This window comes from Protopterus annectens, chromosome 10.part0, assembly GCF_019279795.1.
Source record: "Protopterus annectens isolate FY-2018-M chromosome 10.part0, PAN1.0, whole genome shotgun sequence".
In the NCBI taxonomy this organism is placed as follows: Eukaryota; Metazoa; Chordata; order Ceratodontiformes; family Protopteridae; genus Protopterus; species Protopterus annectens.
The window spans coordinates 113,996,594-114,016,753 of NC_056744.1; the positions used below are offsets into that span (position 1 = coordinate 113,996,594).

General features: G+C 42.9%; 1 protein-coding gene across 2 annotated transcripts in view; it reads right to left on the bottom strand.

Moving 5' to 3' along the window:
* The window catches only part of BPTF (bromodomain PHD finger transcription factor), a 3,500,764-nt gene that overhangs the window by 585,706 nt on the left and 2,894,898 nt on the right, over positions 1-20,160 (bottom strand). For both annotated transcript variants that reach the window (XM_044085088.1, XM_044085087.1), the window contains one exon: positions 12,822-13,078. In XM_044085088.1, the coding sequence (XP_043941023.1) occupies positions 12,822-13,078 (257 nt within the window). The remainder of the gene's footprint in view (positions 1-12,821; positions 13,079-20,160) is intronic.

Sequence of the window (20,160 nt, forward strand, 5' to 3'; positions counted from 1 at the left end):
GAGGAAGAAGGGATAGATTCCTCTGCATCTGAATCCTCACAAGCAGTCAGACGTTATTGTTCCTCTTCAAAATCTGAATAATCAGATTCCTCAGAATCCTGTTTTGTCCTTATTTCAGGAGAAGGGTGTTTTTTAGAAGTTGTGGCCTGACTACCCCAGATAAGGGAGATAAGATCCTCTGCCATTTTAAGCATTTGGGCTTGGGGTGGAGGAGCAGGAAAAAGATGGTGGCTAGAGGTAGATTTTCTAGGAATGGCCTGGCTTCTAGGCCTAACAGTACCCATCGGTCAGAGAGAAATAAGAAGTTATGTACTCACCATAACGTTCCATCTGAGTAGGTGGCTTCATTTGTCTGCAACCTGTGGGTCTTGGATCCGATATCGGATCCGAGCCGGCAACTATTTATACAGCTATGGATCCGAGCTCCAAGCTCCTCCCCTCACCCATAATCCCCTGCCAACCCCAAATGACCTCAGATCAAGTTTGCCCTCCTACGTATACCTGGAAAGGTATCCCAACAGGAAAAGGCAGGATAATACAACAAAACTAACTCTTCTGAAGGCCAGGGGGAAGGAGGGGGGGATGGTTGCAGACAAATGAAGCCACCTACTCAGATGGAACGTTATGGTGAGTACATAACTTCTTAATCAGGAGTAGGGACTTCATTTGTCAGCAACCTGTGGGACAGAGTCCCCAGCTACCTGAATCTTGGGCGGCCATCATGGAAGGATGTTCCGGAGCACTGCGGAGCCAAAGGATGCTCTCCCTCTGGAAATGACGTCCAGTTTGTAGTGGTTGATAAAGGTATGAGATGAGGCCCAAGTGGCTGCCGAGCAAATATCATCCAAGGGAACTCTAGATCTAAAGGCAGCAGAAGTAGATATGGAGCGAGTGGAATGTGCACGGACTCCTTGAGGTGCGGGCCTCCTAGAAGCTTCATAAGCTAGAAGAATACATTGGGAAATCCAGCATGATAAGGTGACCTTCGAAACGGCTTTACCCAAACTGAATTTGGCAAAGGAAATGAGCAGCTGATCGGATTGTCTGTGACCAGCAGTCCTATGAATATAGAAACGCAGCTGCCTGTGCACATCTAAAGAATGCAGCTTGTACTCTCCTTTATTTTGATAATTAGGGAAGAAAACTGGTAGGTTAATGGACTGATTGATATTGGTTTCTGAGGCCACCTTGGGTAGGAAGAAGGATTGGTCCTGAGGTACACTCTATCCTGATGAAAAACCAAGTAAGGGGGTTTTACGGAAAGAGCTTGAAGTTCCAAAACTCTTTTCGCTGAAGTGATGGCTACCAGGAGTGCTGTTTTCCAAGACAAGTATTTAAGATCGGCCGAGGCAGCTGGTTCAAAGGGAGAAGCAGTCAAGGCTTGAAGAACTAGTGATAGATCCCAAGGGGGTATGGCTTCTTTGATAGGGGGCCTGAGCAGAAAAGTACCCTTGAGGAAGGTTTTACATAGTTTAGCTGACATCAAAGGATCTGTCTCATGTCCTACATGGTAATGGGAGATGGCTACCAATTGTACCTTGACTGTCGAACAGCTAGCCCCTTGCTGAAAACGTCCGGTGAGGAAGTCCAACACAGACGTTAACGGAGCAGTGAAGGGGTCAAAATTATGATGTTCCACCCAAACGGAGAAGCGCCTCCATTTACTGCAGTAAACTTTCCTGGTGGAAGGTTTATGCGCTGCCACCAAAATGGCTTTGACTGGTGAAGAGATGCCGGGAGTCCTGATTAAGAGTGGAACTGGAGCAGCCAAGCTGTCAGCTTCAGGTTGTCCAGATTCGGGGATGGTAAGCCTGATGGATGGGATATTAGATCCGGACTGGGATCCAGAATCCAGGGAGGATTCACCAAGTGAGACCACAGGTAAGGAAACCAAGTTTGCCGAGGCCAGAATGGGGCAATGAGGATTATTCTGCTCCCCAACCGAGAGGCTTTCTGTAAGAGCTTTAGCATCAGGGGTAGAGGAGGATAGGCATAAAGTAGACCGGGCGGCCAAGCATGCACTAGAGCGTATCTCGGGGCTTCCCCTGGTGAGGGAATCAGAGCGAAGAAGCTGTCGCATTTTGTATTTGAGGGAGAGGCAAAGAGATCGCAGCAGGGTTGCCCCCATTTTGCAAATATCCGCTTCGCTACTCGGGAGTTGAGAGACCACTCGTAAGGGGAAAGAATAGTGCAGCTGAGTTTGTCCGCCAGAATGTTGGCCTGTAACGGAATGTGCGTTGCGATCAGAAAGCGGTTGGTGGAGATCGCCCATTCCCACACCCTCATGGCCTCTCGGCAGAGAGGATAAGATCTGGTACCCCCCTGTTTGTTGATGTACCAGACAACTGACATGTTGTCAGTCTGTATCGCAATAGTTCCTATGGGAAGAAGGTTCTGAAGTGCTTGCAATGCTAACAGCACCGCCCTCATCTCCAGAACATTGATATGCAGGGAGGTCTCTGTGTCGTTCCACGTGCCTTGGACTGTTCTGCCTGAGCAATGCCCCCCCCACCCGAGGCGAGAAGCGCCCGTGGCCACCGTGACGAGAGGAGGTGGAGCGCAGAAGGGTCGGCCTGTATGGAGGTCTGGGAACTGAAGCCACCATAACAGGGCCCTCCTGCAAGCCTTGCTGATAGAGATAGGGTGATTGAGAGGAAGAAGCTGAAAGGACCATTGTATTTGGAGGGTCCACTGTAGTACCCTCATATTTAGACGAGTGCATGGAAGAAGCATTATTGCTGCTGCCATAGAGCCCAGTGCCCTCAGGACCAATTCTGCCGGTGGAGCTTCTGATTGGAGGATGGCCCGCACATGAAGTCTCGGATTCTGTAGTCGTTCCGAAGTGAGGTAGGCTCGCAGACTTCTCGTATCCAATCTGTCCCCTATGAACTCTATCACTTGTGTCGAAGCAAGAGAGGATTTGTCCGTATTGATCGTGATGCCTAACTGGGGGGCTAGGCGGAGAAAAAAGTCTCTGGCTGAGCAGAGTAGATGCCTTGTTGGGGCGGTCAGGAGCCAGTCGTCCAGGTATGGGAAGACCTGCATTCCCTGGCGTCTCAGGTGGGCCGCTAACACTGCTAAAACTTTGGTGAACACCCTGGGGGCTGTGGTGAGGCCAAAGGGAAGGACCCTGAACTGATAGTGGCTGGCTCCCAGCCGGAAGCGGAGAAACCTCCTGGATCGTCTGTCCATTAAAATGTGGTAGTACGCATCCTTGAGGTCTACTGAGCACATCCAGTCATTCTCCCGCAAGAGGGGGAGAATGGATTGAAGAGTGACCATTCGGAATTTCTCCTTGGTTACCGACAGGTTCAAGAGGGAAAGGTCTAGAATTGGTCTCAAGTCCCCCGTCTTTTTTGGCACCAGAAAGAACCTGGAGTAAAACCCTAATCCGAGCTGGTCTGGGGGGACGGGTTGGGATGGCTCTTTTTTCTAGCAGCTGCTGGATTTCTGCGGCTGCAGCTTCCCTCTGACCGGGTGGTACATCGGGGAGGTTCCTGAGTCTGGGGACATGTTGCATTGGGATTTTGTAACCTCTGGATATAATCCGAAGCACCCAGCGGTCTGAAGTGATGGACTCCCATGCCGCCAGATGCCTCGAGAAGTGCCCCCCGACTGCCTCCAGAGTGGAGCAGTCGGGCAACCCTTCATGGCTGTTGCATGGGCCGATCAGAGAAAGATTCTCTGGACCCAAAATTTCTCGGGGCCCCTCTGCTTCTAGAGCGGCGTCCTCCCTGTCCTCCTCTGCCACAGAAGGACTGGTTGTCCGGAGCAGGTTGGGAATGTTGCGATTTCCGGAACCACATCTTCTTCTGTCCCTTTTGGTTCTTGGAGAAGCACCTCTGGGGAGCAGAAAAGCGGACTCCGACGGCAGACAACGTCTTCCCATCCTTCTCGCTCTGGACAAGTGTCTCGCGAACGGTCTTGCCAAACAAGGCAGAACCATCAAAGGGGGCATTCGCAAAGGATGCCTTAAAGGGCTCCACGAAGTCACAATGTCGGAGCCAGGCCTGGCGTCTCATAACTAGGCCCGCTCCGCTAGCTCTAGCGGCTCCCTCAGTGGCGTGAGACAACAGCCGCATAGAGGTATTGGAAATAGATCTTAGAGTGGCCATACGAGTGGAGTACAACTGCTTGTCCTCTGCCGACATGGACTCCGGGGGGGAAGCAGCGTATTCTTTAATAAGATCCCGCTGCAGCCTGATGACATGTGCCATGTAGTTCAGGGACCTTACTGAGAAGGTCGCTGAACTAAATACCTGCTTCCCAAGGCGATCCATTGAGCGGGACTCCTTGCTCGGTGGATGGACCGAGGGGCTCTCCTGAGCTAGTTCCCTCTTAGTGGCTGCCGCCATCAACATGGCATCTACGGGGGGACCCTTGCTCCAGTGGGACCGGTCTGCGGGGGGGGGGGGGGCTCAAAATCCTATCCAGGCGTTTAGGGACTGGCTCCACAGTGTCCGGCTCCTTCCACCCCCTGGTGGTAACAAGGTCTACCAGGGGGTCGGCCGGAGGGGGACACCCAAGAGGTAGACGGGCCTGCTTTGAATGCCTCCAGAAACACAGACTCGGAGGAAGCCTTGGGGGCAGACACCCCCCCTCGATCCTGAGCATTTCCATGATGTCTCCAAAGGAGACCTCCTCAGGGGGTGACCTTGGGGAGCCTTCCCCCTTCATCCAAGTCCGTGTCCTCTGTTAAGGACTCGGGGGAGTCCACGTGCCTCCTCTTACACTTATGCTTGCGAGGCACTTCCTCTGGGGGGCTGTCCGAGGAGGTCTCACCAGCAATGTCCTGTTCCAAAGCAACAACCTGGGACATCGAAGCAGGCTGTCCCTGTGGGCGGGTGATGGAAGTCTGACCCAGCAGAGAGGGATTGCAGGGTGGAGCCGAGACAAGGGCCGGAGGTCTGGATGCTCTCGACAGAGCCCTCTCCACTACATCGAAGGCCGAGGAGGAGTCGCTCTCCCTGGGCTCTGAGAGCAGACTCCCACTCAGATCCGATGAAGGGATTGGAACCGGCGCCGAGACCGTCGGATCCGAGGGACCAGTGTGCTCTGACCTGGACGGAGCCGAAGGCACACTGAATCCCTCAGATCCGAAGCTCAGGCCACGGCTCCGAGAGATCGGATCTGACGATGGAACCGACAGACTCGAGGGCAGGGTCGGATCCAAAGTACCCAGTACTGTCAGCGCCGACCCACCCCCCGGCTCCAACGCTGCCCGGCTCCAAGCGCTCCAAACCCAGTAAGCGGGTCGGAGAAGGAGCTATCGGAGCAAAAAAGGGTGTCGAGCTCCCCCCCGAAGGGGGGACAGGAGCACTCCCATCTGCAGCTGGGCCTGGATGAACCTTCTCATCATCCGGTCCAAGTCTGCATCAGACAGGCTATAGGTGGATCTCAACGAGGCCACCGAGGCAGGCCTGGAATGCCACCTCGATGACCTAGACGGAGATCGGGTCTCCTCCTCCTCGGGTCCCGGGGAGAAGCAAGGTGATCGGAGCCGAGGAGGAGGAGACCTGGAAGCCGTGGAGGGAGAAGCCCGCTTAGCTGGGGGGGCTGAAGCGGAGGCCTCGGCCCGCCGCTTGTGGTGCTTCTCCCTCCGTTTCTCCCTCCTGGCCTCCCTGTCCTCCGGCGCCTTAGTGGGAGTTTGAATCCCGGCCGGGGGAAGGGGGGCAGGAGTGGCCACCACCACAGGCTGAGGAGGTGCCACGGGAGTAGCGGAGGCCGAAGCCGAATCCGGGGGCAAAAGTCCTGCCAGAACCAGCTTCGACCTCCGCTCCTTCAGTGCCCTGGGGTTGAACGCTGCACAAATGGTACATCCCGAGGATAGGTGTTCAACCCCAAGGCACCGTACACACCGAGTGTGGCCATCCGCCGGAGAGAGCTTATGGCCACACTCGGTGCATTTAGAAAAAATAGGTTTTGGAGCCTCTGACATACCCAAAACTAAATAAAAGCTACACAAACACACTAGGCCCCAAACGCAAGCACACTCTAACGACCAGCGAGGGGAGGGTAAACACTAAAAATTTAAAAATTAACTGAATAACGGGAAACCTACACACACACACACACACACTGATTAATTTACTGAAAAGTAGGCTGATTAGACAAAAAAAGACACTTATCTCAAAAAATTGCCAGGAGCTCAAAATCCAGCTGACACACTCAAGTGTGGCAAACTAGATATGAGGTCATTTGGGGTTGGCAGGGGATTATGGGCGAGGGGAGGAGCTAGGAGCTCGGATCCATAGCTGTATAAATAGTTGCCGGCTCGGATCCGATATCAGATCCAAGACCCACAGGTTGCTGACAAATGAAGTCCCTACTCCAGATTGGTAGTCGGATGAGAAGATGTCGATTTTTGTCTGGAATCTGCAGTGCGAAAGGCCTGCTCAGAAGCCGGTGCCTGCGTCACGGCTCCGGACCCAACTGAGGCAGAGACAACCAAAGGCTCGGAAGACGAAGAAGATTTCTGTGGCATACTGGACTCTGAATGGGTCTCGGTAGAGGCCTGCAAAGATATATCAGGCATCAGGGGCTGCGAAAGCGCCTCACTGAATTCTGGAGAACTGATGACCTGCTTAGCAGTAGCATCGTTGAAAGGCTTAGCCTTGTGTGGTCTGTCTCTACCTTTATCTCTACATTTTTTTGGCATGTCTACATATTGTTGACTGATGGACGCCTTTTCGGAATGCAAAGACGGAAAGCGAAAATACCTGTCTACAATAAGAGCTCTACGACGAATGGTTCTCACGATAATGAGGGCACAGAACTGGCAACGGGGGACGTTCATGGTATGGGCCTAAACAAGTGATGCAGTATGAATGGAAGTCTCGGTCTGGGATCTGCTTTCCACAGGCGAGACAATTGTTAACTTTTTCGGACATCTGTTAGTGCAAGAAAAAAGGATCCCCAATGGGGTACTTAGCTTTAGACATTTTCAGCTGTAATTTAAACTCTGGTAGTGACCGACAGGCACATTTGCAAACTGCTTCTGCTTTGGGCTCATGGCAAGAAAGACTGATGTAATGGCGTTGGATGGCTTGCTTTATAGCAATGATGACCTGATGTCAGTCAGCAAGTGACAGCAGCCGACGCAGAAAAACACTGACTCTGGTATTCGGCCCGGCCGAGGGCTACCACAGCAGGTATAACCCACAGGTGATGACTGCAACAGTGAAACACGAAGTACATCATAACTCCTTTATCTGATGTTGTCAATCTTCATTCATTCTTGACTGATGGGACAGAGTTCCCAGCTACTTTAAATCTTGGGCGGCCCTAAGGAAGGATATTCCTGAGCACCATAGAGTCAAAAAATGCTCTTCCCCTGGAAACCATATCTAATTTGTAATGAGTGATAAAGGTATGTGGGGTAGCCCAAGTTGCAGCTGCGCACATGTCTTCCATAGAAGCTCTGGAATGGAAGACCACTAAAGTGGAAAAAGATCTTGTCGAGTAAACACTAACTTTTGTTGGTAGACTGAGTTTATTCTGATTGTATATAAATGTAATACAGTCTCAAACATTTTGACAAGGTGACCTTTGAAACCGGTTTGCCCAATCTGGTACCTGAAAAGGATAGAAATAGTTGGTCTGATTTTCTAGAGGATTTTGTTCTGCCCAAAAACATAATTGTCTGTGGACATCTAACAAAATGGAAGCAGTACTCTCCTTTGTTTGAAAAATTTGGAAAGAAGACTGGTAAGTCTATTGTTTGGTTGATACTGGAGTCTGACACCACTTTAGGAAAGAAGGAGGGATTAGTTCTGAGCGATACTCTTTTTTTGTGGAAGATGATATATGGATGCTTCACATACAGAGCCTGTAACTCTGAAATTCTCCTAGCAGACATGACAGCTACTAAGAAGAGGGTCTTCCAAGATAAAAACTAGAGGTCACAAGTGGCGTCTGGTTCAAAGGACTGACGAACTAAGCATTACAAAACTAAGGTTAAAATCCAAGGATCTTTGAAAAGTGGCTTCAAATGTTAAGCGCCTTAAAAAATTTTGCAAAGAAAGTGAGACACCAAAGAACGATCATCAAATCCGTTATGGAAATTCAAAATGGCAACTAAAACTCCAATGGTAGAAGTTGAGGCTCCTAAATGAAATAAGGTGGCTAAATATTCTAACACCTTATTGAAATGAGCCGAGAAAGGATCAAAGCCATTTGTATCCAACCAAACAGAAAATCTTTTCCATTTGCGAAGGTAACTTTATCTGGTGGACTGTTTATGAGAAGCCAGAAGTATCTTTTGCACTAGGGAGGACAAATTGTTTCACCTGCCAATTACTGGAAGTGAAGAAAGCAAGCTGTCAGCTTAAGATGTTGAAGGCTGGGATGGGCCAAGCCCTGAGAGTGAGGTAACAGGTCTGGAGTTGGATCCAGAGTCCACAGGGGTAAACCAGGTGAGGCCAGAGAAAAGGAAACCACACTTGGTGGGGCCAATAAAGTGCAATGAGAATCACTGCTGCTCAACTGTTGGGCTTTCCTTAGAAATTGCCTAATTAGAGGTATTGGTGGGACGGCAAACAGAAGTCCCGGGGGCCAAATGTAGAGAAGTGCATCTCTCGGGGACTGTGAGGGGTGACTAGGGCAAAGTAGCTGCTGCATTTGTGGTTTACTGGAGAGGTGAACAGGTCGCAGCAAGGCTGACCCCCATTGACAAAAAATTCTCATTGCAATGTAGGGATTTGACAGACCACTCGTAAGGTAGAAGGATACACCTGCTTAGTTTGTCTGCAATCACAATGGAATTCCCCAAAATATGTGTTGCTATTAGAAAGCAGTTGGAGGTGATTGCCCATTGCCAAACTCTTAGGGCTTCCTGACATAGTGGGTAGATCTGGATCCCCCCGTTTGTTGACATACCAGTACTGACATGTCTGACTGGATAGCAACTGCCCCTGAAGGAAGGGCAGACTGGAATGCTTGCAACGCTAGAAGCACTGCCCTCAGTTCTAGGACAGTGATGTGCAGACTGGCCTCCTGGGGGATCAAGCACCTTGGACGGTCTTTCCCTGAAAATGCCCCCCCACCCCCACCCTATAAGGGAAGCGTCTGTGGTCACTACGGCTTTGGCTGAGAGAAGGAGAAGGGACAACTCTATAAATTCTCTTCTGGCTTCTTCCACCAAGATAAATCCTTCTTGCAGCGGTTTGTTATTAGTACTGGATGAGATATGAGGTGAGTTAAAAGTGACCATTGTGATGCCAGGAGCCACTGAAGCAGCCTCATGTGGTACATCGCCAAGGGGACTAAAGTGATTGTTGCTATCATGGATCTGAGAAGTTATAGTCTTCAGAGAGAATCACTTGAAGTTGTGACCTCAACTTTAGCAACCTGTGATTCGGAAGGGAGGCCACGCAGGATTTTTTATTTAGTTTTGCTCCGATGAATTCTAGGTCTTGTGTGGGAAATAGTTGTGATTTTTCTTTGTTGACTGAAACACCTTCAGCAAGGCATAGAATACAGTCTATGGTACAAAGTAGTTGATGCCAGGTGGGGGCGGTGAGCAGCCAGTCGTCTAGATATGGAAACACACAGAATCTCTGTAGCCTTAAATGAGCTGCTGGAACTGACATGCATTTGGTGAACACACTGGGGGCTGTGGTAAGACCAAAGGGCAGTGCTCGAAATTTGTAATCACTGGCTCCTAGCCATAAGCAGAAATATCTTCTGGAGCACTTGTCCATCTTTATGTGGTAATAAGCATCCTGGAGATCTACAGAGCACATCCAATTGTCCTTCTCTAGAAAAGGAAGGACAGACTGAACCATGACCATCCAGAATTTTGTTTGTTGTACAAATTTGTTCAATACACTGAGATCCAAGAATGGCCTCCTGTCCCCTGTCTTTTTGGCACTAAAAAGAATCTTGAGTAGAATCTGGATCCTATCTGGTCTGGTAGGACTGCTTATATGACTCCTTTTTTTGAAGCAGCTTTTGAATTTCTAAAGCTGCTATATCCCTCTGACTGGGTGGAACATCAGGGATTCGCCTTTGTGGTTTGAGAAACAGACTGAAGGGTATGTGGTAACCTCTGGTGATTACTGTCTGCACCCAGGAATCTGATGCTATTGCAAGCCAGTCTGAGTGTTTCGGAGATCTTCCCCAGACTGCTTCCAGAGGTAAGCAATTGGGCCTCTTGCTCAGGAGCACTGGTAGGGTTGTCCAGAAAAGGAATTTCTGCAGCTCTGGTTGTGTGGACCCCTTCTGCCATGGGAGGGGCGTCTTCCTGAGTTGCCCCCCTGCCACGGGGGGAATACTCACCACGTGTCCCGAAAAGGCCCTTGGATCTTCTTGAACCACATCTTTCCACTCCTCTGAGTCCTAGAGAAAGGTCACTGCGGAGTGGAAAAACACATGCCCACAGCAGAAAGGGTCTTTCTGTCCTTCTCACACCTGGCTAACATGTCTCTAACCATTGGGCCAAACAATGAAGTGGCGTCAACAGGAGTGGTGACAAAGGAAGACTTAAAGGGGTCCGGAAAAATCACAAGAAGTAGATGGGCGGGCTCGAAAAGCTTGCAAGAAAAGATGCCTCAGAGGATGGGTTTGAGGGCTTCCAATCACCCCTCTGTTTTAAAATCTCCAGGATGTCTCCAAAGGAGATATCTTCAGGGGATGACCGTGGGGACCCTTCTCCTTCATCGTAATCTGTATCCTCAGTGACAGATTCTTCTGGAGAATCCAAGAATGCTTCCTCTTGCATGATCTCTTATGGGATGGCTCCTCAGGGGGCAGATCTGAGGAGGACTCCAAAGAGAGGGGAGCCTGCACTAGGGTATCTTGCTGCTCTTGTGCCCATTGTCCCGTAGTAGAACAAACTAGAGGGAACAAAAATATGCCACTCCAACTGGGAGCCTGCTGAGGCTAGAGCAGCTCTCTCCATAATCTGGAAGGCAGGCCCACCTGAAGAGAGATGGGAGCCTGGAACTGAGAAAGACAACCTCGGAACCAGGGTCACACCCCGCTCCGGCAAGCTGACCCCCCAGAGTAATAGCTGAGAGAGGACTTGAAACTACCAAGGCACCAAGAGCCATAGACGGCACTGTGGAAAAAATTGGAGCTGATCCAGGGATCTCTGAACTGGCAGCCAAATCTCAGTCCCATGGGTGCGACGGTTCCTAGGGAGCCTAACACCACAGAGTAGGTTCTAGTACCGAGGTGAGATCCACCATCGGTACCGAAGTAGCTGGCACCGGGAGCGTTGAGGCAGTGGGCTCCAAGACTTGCAGAGAGGGTGAAAGAGGAATATATGTGGGAGTCCTGGGAGAGTAAGCCTTGGCTCTAGGAGGACGAGAGGTCTGAGATGGAGCAGGAAGGCCTCTGGCTGCCAAGAGCTGATCCACTAATTTAACTACATCCAATTCTGATAGACTCCTGAAGGAAAGGACAGAAGGACATTCCCACAGGTGATTCAGGTCCTTCCATGAAGGGACTCAGCTGCTGACACAAAAAGGGGTCTATTGATGAGGAGTATCTAGTCCTGGGGGTACTTAGGATCTCGACCTTCGGTACCACAGAGTGTTGTCTGGCAGGTTAAGATGGAACCAAAATATTAGAGATGGCAACTATCTGAGGTTGTCAGTACCAAAGATGTCTGGATACTTTCAATGGTAGATGGCACCACAGAAAATTTTATCTGTTTCGTGCCAGAGCAGAAGTCAATGTAATCTTTGGAACTTTTGGTCTTGGTTCTGAGGAAGGAGTCAGAACCTGAGATTTTTGAGTCTTGGATTCATGTACCTTAAGGGAAGATGGTACTGAATGGCTCCGTTTTTTAGAGTCAGTCTTTGGAGATTTTTGAAGCCCCAGCCTTAGAGAGAGCTTCACCAAAATGACATTTCAATAAACCATTAAGAATCAACTTATCACGTCTTTCCGCAAGAGTTTGAGCACTAAAACCCTTGCAGAGTTCACATGGAGGTTGAATTTCCAGATGAGGGACACCCAAACAATAGATGCATGAAAGATGTCCATCCGAACTGGGCATCTTTCTGCCACAGACTTTACATTGCTTGAACCCGGAGGTTCTTTTTTGCTTTTCTGCCATTTTGTCTAAACAAGTACACGGCATGCCCCCCGCCACACACACACTCACAAAGATAAAGGGAAAGATAAAGCTTTTTTATTTATTTATTTTTTAAATATACCAATAATGGTATATAAAGACTACGCAAAAAGGGGTAATGATTAAAAGAAGGAAGGGGAAGGGAGAAAGGAGGATACCAATGATGGTATCAAAGAGTTGCCAGTGGTAAGAGGAAAGGAGAGGCCCAATACCAACGATGGTAAAATATAGAAATATCATGAGGTAAAATATGGAATAAAAGATTCAAACAGAGTCATTCACACCAAAAAAAAAAAGAACTATAGAGTTGAAAATACTACAGAAAAGGTTGAAAAGATAGCTAAATAACAAAAAATTTGAGCACTTAGCTGAGAGCAACGGCTGACATGTCTAATTTTCTACGAGGCAAACGAGATCTGAGTTAATGGGAAGAGAGGCATTATGGGTACAGCCTTAGCTCGAGAGTTTTTGGCTGGCACGAGCTAGTATAATGGCAGAGTCGGTTCCGAGGATTTGGAATGTTAACCATCAGTCAAGAATGAATGAAGACTGACAACATCAGATAAATGTTTAAAAAGAAAAAGAAAGTTTAATAGTGGAGGAGTGGTGAAGGCAGGATTAGGATGGGTATTCTTCAGCAACTGACTCATTTCATATCACAATGTTCTGTTCAAACATGAGCACCAGAAAATACTTTCAAAATTCCAAAACAGTACTAAGCATTAAGTAAGCTAATTACCTGCCCCTGTGTTAGCTGTGTAAGCTGAGCCATAGTCAGTTTGACCTGTCCTTGCTGAGGGCGAGGTGCCTGAGGAAGCTGTTGCTGCCGTGGCTGGTTCTGCGCTGCAATGGCTTGCTGTAGACCTGGCTGTGTAGAGAAGCAGGTATTTGTCACCACCTTTTGTCCTGGTGCCGATGTTGTTGTGCTTGTGTTAGATGTACCAACAGAAACAGGCTGCCCTCTGATGAACTGTGTGACCATCTGCTGTGGTTGACCTGTTGTGAAAACAATTAGTTGAGGTATAAATAATTCAGTTTAACACCTACATATCAATGCTTCAGCAATTCTACAATACAAAGTGAAAGGCATATTTTCAATGGTTTTTACATGGAGCCTTAAAAATACTAAAAACTACCTATTCCTGAATAAACTGGGAGCAAATGGCACTGCCAGCTTCTGCTTCCCAAAAACCATACAATTTGTTGAGATTACTAAATCTAATGAATTAAACAATTCTAAACTGCTGATTTAAAAAAAATCCACACTGTCCCATCAAAGTATCTCACTAAATTTCAGACAAATATTTACCAGTTTACAAACACAACATAGCTTTATAGCGGCTATGCTAGTATGCAAATTTCAAACGTTCTAAGAATCTTTTTTCAAATTTGCACAAACATGGATCAATAAGGTCAAAGAACCTCACAAATGTATGTCTGGTTCAAATTACTGCAAAATAAATCATTCTTTAAACTTGACTTAAAACTTCTACAGCCTAAATTTAACAAAAAACAAACTAAGCAAAATAATAATGACCCATATAAAGAAAGTCTGTACTGTCAACAGGATTTGTTAAATGGACTAGAAATAACATGCAGCGCACAAGAGACATTTTGCCTTTATCATATTGCCACATTAGATTAATTATCCAGGAAATGGTGATTTTTAAACTATGCACTCTGTATCACTTGAATGCTCTGTGTAGCTCCACTGTGCACAACTGGGGTTACCCATACTATCATAATTTTCAAAGGGAACATGGATTTGTATGCCCCATATCTCTCTGGTTCAAAAAGCAAAACAAAACATGGTTGGCTAACCTCTGCAAGACGTATTGTTTAGAAACTGCACTGGACTTTTGCAAAAGAACCAAATGAACTGATCAGATTAAAAAACTATGGTATAAGAATGCTTTTCAAGTAGGATTACATTAACACACAAAAAGCACCAGATATAAAGTAAACCTAACAATCACTGCTGTAAAGATCTCTCTCTCTCACACACACACACACACACACACACACAAAACTGATTGTCAAAATAAAAGACAAGTACACTACCTCTCCAAGATCAGCCAGCAGAAAAAATCTTCAGGTTAACTTAATAGAAATCAAACAATAAGTTATCAATGAAAAGGAGATAAACTTTAAAGATGCAATTTAAAATTAAACTGAAAAAAGTGTGGGCGGTTTTTTTAATTGGGTGTGGGATGATTATATGCCAAAAAAGACAATACAAATTTTGTAGTACAGACAAGAGACTGGTGTTACACCTTGTATTTATCATTACGTTCAGGATAATGGCAAGGACAATACTCATTATTACCTGCCTATTAATCCCCATAGTTACCAACAAATAAACTTATGATCATAATTAACTCACCTTGGACTTACAATTATCCACTAAGACATGATCTTTTAACTCAATTAGTAGTTTATTCCAGTGTTTAATTACCATGTCACAAACCAAGTACTTGTAGCTTTATTTCTTTTATATGTTCCCAAGAATCGTTTAAATCTGTGTATCTCAGAGACTTGCAACCTTACATTTTCAAAAGAAATGGCTCCAGAACACCATAGTTGTAACTCCTGTCAATCCAGTGAGCACAGACTTAGCAGTCTGAGTCCAGCCAAATAAGATATACCACTAAGGGTTTCAATCCATTAGTAAAAACAATGCTGCACTTATTCTAGACCAAAACTACAGGATTTAGACTTAATATACCACAAAGGGCACCCATACTCCAACTTTGTCTGTATAAGAGTATTACATAAAGGGAGAAAACACCATATTTATCAGTTTCATTTATTAATTAATACAGCTCAACATCTTGAAGCTCCAAATGTACAACTTTCAAGACCTAACTGGTAAAAGTCAACTTGCCAGCATCATACCCAAATGTCTAAAGACACTAATGTTTTCCATATATTTATCATTTATGGTATAGGCACTCTCAAAAATAGAACCTCCAAAGACCATAAGCTTAGCTTTTTCATGTTTATTTCCAGCTGGTTTAATTTATTCCAGTTGGATGTTTATGTTAAGCATTCTGAAGTAAGTTAACATCATTTATATTGGAAAATATTTTACCAAACTTCAGATCACACACTACAAAAGATACCTCGATGAAACGCAGATCATGAATAAGGACCAAGAGCAGAGTCCTGCAGTACATCCCTGGACAATGAGACCATGAATGTCAACTGCCCAAGTTCAATTACTAAGCCAACTATAAACCTATCTAAGTAACCGATCCCCTACATCCAAACTCTTCAACTTTATAAGTAAACTGTGGTAATGGTGTTGAAAGCCTAATCAAAATCTATACAAATCATATCCTTCAATTTAAATAAATCACAATTTAGACTGTGTTCTAAAGCAGAAATCATACTGCTGTAAAAATCTAGTTTTCGTGACATAGCTAACTGATTATGATGAAAGCATGCTGAAGTACTTGTCACACCTGGATGACTCAGTTGGTGGAATAACCTTTCCAGTACTAAACTATTCACAACTTTTCCAACAGAGGGTAACAGGCTGGTGGATCTGTAGCTAGATATTAAAGAAGAATTTCCCTTATTTTCATATATGACCTCGATAACCACAACTTTATAGTCAAATGAGATTTTACCATCTTTATAGCTGGTGTTAAACAAACATGCCAAAGGGTTAGCTATGATATCTTCCATCTTGTTGGAATCTTGATTAGTAACATTGTCATATCCAGCAGCTTTTCTTATTTTCAAATATTTAATCGCTAACTTAAGGGTCCTACTAGCAAGACTTTTGACACAAAAGTAAAATGATGTACCTGGCTTGGAATCTACATAAAAGACCCCTTTTTGATGTTTAGAGTGAACTATAGTTTTGTCTTCAACACTACCTGCTTACATACCTTCAACAAATGTTGCACTTGGATGCTGAGCAAGCAGCCTTTACAAACCTAAAGAAGGCTCTCAGACTATCAGTACATTAACTGGCTAAACTCAATATTTACAGCTACTTTCACATGTTAACTATAGCTAGTCTTGCAGCTAGTGTTGCTACTAGCAATTCACTACTTATACAACTGTATTTTAATAAGATGTTTAGTCTTGTAGGAAAAAGTTTGGTAAGAGCCTGATACATATTGCTCTGACTATATCAGATTTACAACATAGTAATTTTGTTTTAGTAACATGCCAAATACTGTGTGTCAAAGCCATAAAGTTGATCTTCCTAGTCCCAATAGTTAAGATGATTTTCAGCCAACTCATATGACTTCAGAAGTGAAAAGCTGAATCTACTGTATAACACTACACAATGTAAGCATGCCTACATGCAGAATCTCAAGCTTAATTCTACATTTTTTTCAAACTTTTTTTTTTAAATTTCAACAATAAAGTCAGAAAATTAAAAAATTTAACAGAACATATCAAATAACTACATACAATGTCCATAACAAAATGTACAATAACTTTCACCATGAATATTTCTCTAATAAATCATTAAGTTTTTGCCAAGATAAAAACTGATGAGTAATATTTGCCAGTCTCAATTTAACAGTTTGCAATTCTTTACTACATACATTTTAGCAAAAGCAATAAATTCAGTAAAAGAGATGTTTTTTTTTTTTACTTTTCCAGTTTCTTGCTATCATTTTCCTGGGTATAGTCAGAATACACCAAAGGAGAGGCACTTGTGTCATTGGTACAGAGTCTGGGACTGGAGTATTAAATAAAAATCAAATAATTTGTAATAATGCAATTATCAGACCCCATGCTTTTGCAAAATTTCTAAATTCTACCCAAAAGGGAATAACCATTCTACAATCGATAATATATAACCAATTTGCATCCAATATCTCATTAGACCTCCAGCAATTAGTTTTCTCTCTTTTATAAAGTAAAGCCATCTTATGAGGAGTTAAAAACATTATGTGCAAATACTTCCAAGTATAAATCTTCTAATATACTGAAGTAGTTTTTCCCACAGATTTTAAAGATAATTGTTTATTCTTGTCTGAAAATACATAATCATTATTTTTTGTTGAATAGTCCCAAAATAATGGATCAGAAGAAAAAAAAAATCAGTTCTTAGAATCTTGTATATTCTGGATAAATATGATTTATTATTTAGCACACCACTATCAAAAGTAAAGAACAGTTCTATAATTTTTGGAATGCAACTTGTATTCATATTTAAAACAACTTTACTTTATCATTTATAAAATCTTTACAAATTTGTAAAGTTATCTAGTTATTGTTTCCTATACCATATCTAGCCAAAAGGTAGTCAGCTGAATATATTTTATTTCCATTTAGAAACTGATACCAAAATTTTAGATCTTTTTCTTTAAGATTCAACATTTAATTTACATTAAATGTTTTTAGACAACCATTAGTATAGGCTATAGGAACTATTAAAATTAACAATACTTTAACAATATAATTAGATTCCATAACTCTTTTAAATGAATTCAAAATATAATTAACAAAAGGAAGAGAACTAAAATAAGTCAATATTTATACAATAATTCTTAAGGACCCAATATATTTTACTAAAACTGGACTGAAAATTGGAATCTATTTCAAGTCTACTATTAGAAGTGAAAATTATTACATGCATTTGTTTTCAATTTGAAATATAAGAAGATTACAACCATTGAATTACTATTTTTACTATTACATATTTAGCATATAACTCAATACCTGGAAAACCCATTCCACCCTCTTCCCAGTTTCTTACATGCAAATTAAATGATGTTCTTGTTTTTTGCTGGTAACACAAAAGCTTAAGTAAAATAGAGTTTAAAGTCTTTAAAATCTCACTTGATGAAATCATAACTAGTGACTGTACATAAAATTTTTGGTAAAAGTATCATTTTAATCAATATAAATCTGTCTTCCATTATTAAAAAAAAGCAATTCCAGTTATTAATTAATTCAGTCAGTATAGCAATTAAATTTTTATAATCTGCCGAAACTGAATCATTCCAACTAGAAGTACTAATTCCAAGATATTTAATTTGTAACTTCTCCCAATTAAAATCTTTATAATCTTTGAAAAGGGCATTTTTTATCGACAAGTAACATTTTTTGTTTTATTATGATTAAATTTTAGACTTTAATTTTTTTTCAAAATTATTTGCTTAGTTAATTATATGTTCCAGTGAAGAATCAGTATCATCCACTTGCTAACAATATGTTATCCACATAAAGCTGAATTTTGGAGGTTTAATTCCCATTTACAGAAAATCCCTTAATCATAGAATTTGATCTTATAAAATTAGTGAAATGCTCTATTATCAAACCAAATAAAGGAGACAAAGGACATCCTTGATTTGTGCCTTTCAATGTTTTAAAAGAGCTAGATACAAAAGAATCTTTTTTGACAAATATGAATTATACATTTTTATTAAATCTATAAATTCTAAATACAAACTGAATTAAACATATAAATAAAACCAAGTGATAGAATCAAATGCCTTATCCAAATCTAAACTAATAACTGAAAGTTCTTTTTTATTTTTGTTTGCTATATCTAATAAAGAAAAAAGTCTTACAATATTATCTTGTACTCTTCTATTTAAAATAAAACCTGTTTGATCCTCTTTAATTAAACTAGGCATCATACGATGTAATCTTATCGCAATTACCGACAAATATTTTATAATCAATATAAAGAAGAGAAATGGGACGGAAAGAACACAATTTTGGGTCTTTACCTTGCATTAATACAAGCGAAATCAAAGAATATCTCCAAAAGGGTGGAACATTTGATGAATTTTTGACTTCCTCTAAAACTTTTAATAAAATTTTTAATATATTGTCAGGGAAAAGTTTATATATCTCCAAAATTATACCATACATCCCGGAAGCTTTATTAGTTTTAAGATTTTTAATTTGTTCATTCATTTCTTCTACATTTTTTGCAAAGGCAATATTGCTGTCATTCAGAAGAATCTCTCTTGTCTTCTTGAAAAAATGTGCATCTTTGCAGTTGCTGCAAGTTCTTAAGAAACATGCAAGGAACTTTAGACCAGATAAAGGATGGTTTCATCTACATTATATACACATACACACACACACACATACACACACACACAATTATTTACTTTATTATATTTTACATTTGTTGACCGTGCTAGTCCAGCTGGATATATGTCCATTTTCAGCAGAGGTCCGGGGAGAAAAGTTCCTCGAAAACACAGTAAAATTCATATAAAATTACAGTTTTCAACAGATGCAGGTACAATACATATTTAAGCAATTCTTTACATGACAGTTTTTACAGATGTGGGTATATCAAATATATAAGCAATAATTTTCACTTCAAAACATTTCTGCTTAAAGAATGCCTTATCCAAATCTAAACTAATAACTGAAAGCTCTTTGTTATTTTTGTTTGCTATATCTAATAAAGAAAAAAGTCTTACAATATTATAAATGTTTTACATATAAAAAGGTTACTAACATACAAGAATACATTATACAGTCTAATGACTACAGTACAAACTAGGGTGACAGAAGAGAAACTCAAGCAATTCCTAGTTTTTTCATAACAGAAAAGTAAGAAAGGTAATGCAAGGGATGTTTGCTGATTCTGAGTATATATGAAAACAGTGGTGAAGCTTGTGATAAGATAGTACATATATAGAGTACATAGGACAAAAACATAGCTAGAAAATGAAAGCAGAACAGGTACATGGAATAAACAGTTTTAGGGTGCAAAGGGAAGACTGACTCAACAGCAGCATAGAGACAGAATGGTGAGGCTAATGGCAAGGAACAGTATGAATTAACAAGACATAACTCAAATGACTACCACTATGTACAAACTTTTTCAAGTTGGTGGCATAGTTATTTGTGATGGCTTGCAGCACTTCTTTCTGTAGGTTTATTTAGAGATGGTTTGCCTTCTGTAAAGAGTGTGAACACTCCTTCTGAATCCACATGGGTTTTCATTGCATGCTTTGGTTAATTTTCCACATCCAACTGGCATGGTAGGTGAAATGGTGTTCCTCCAAAATGCCCAGGTATGTATGTACATGTTATGTCAGAGGAAGTGACAGCGTGCATTCTGACATGGGTTGGCA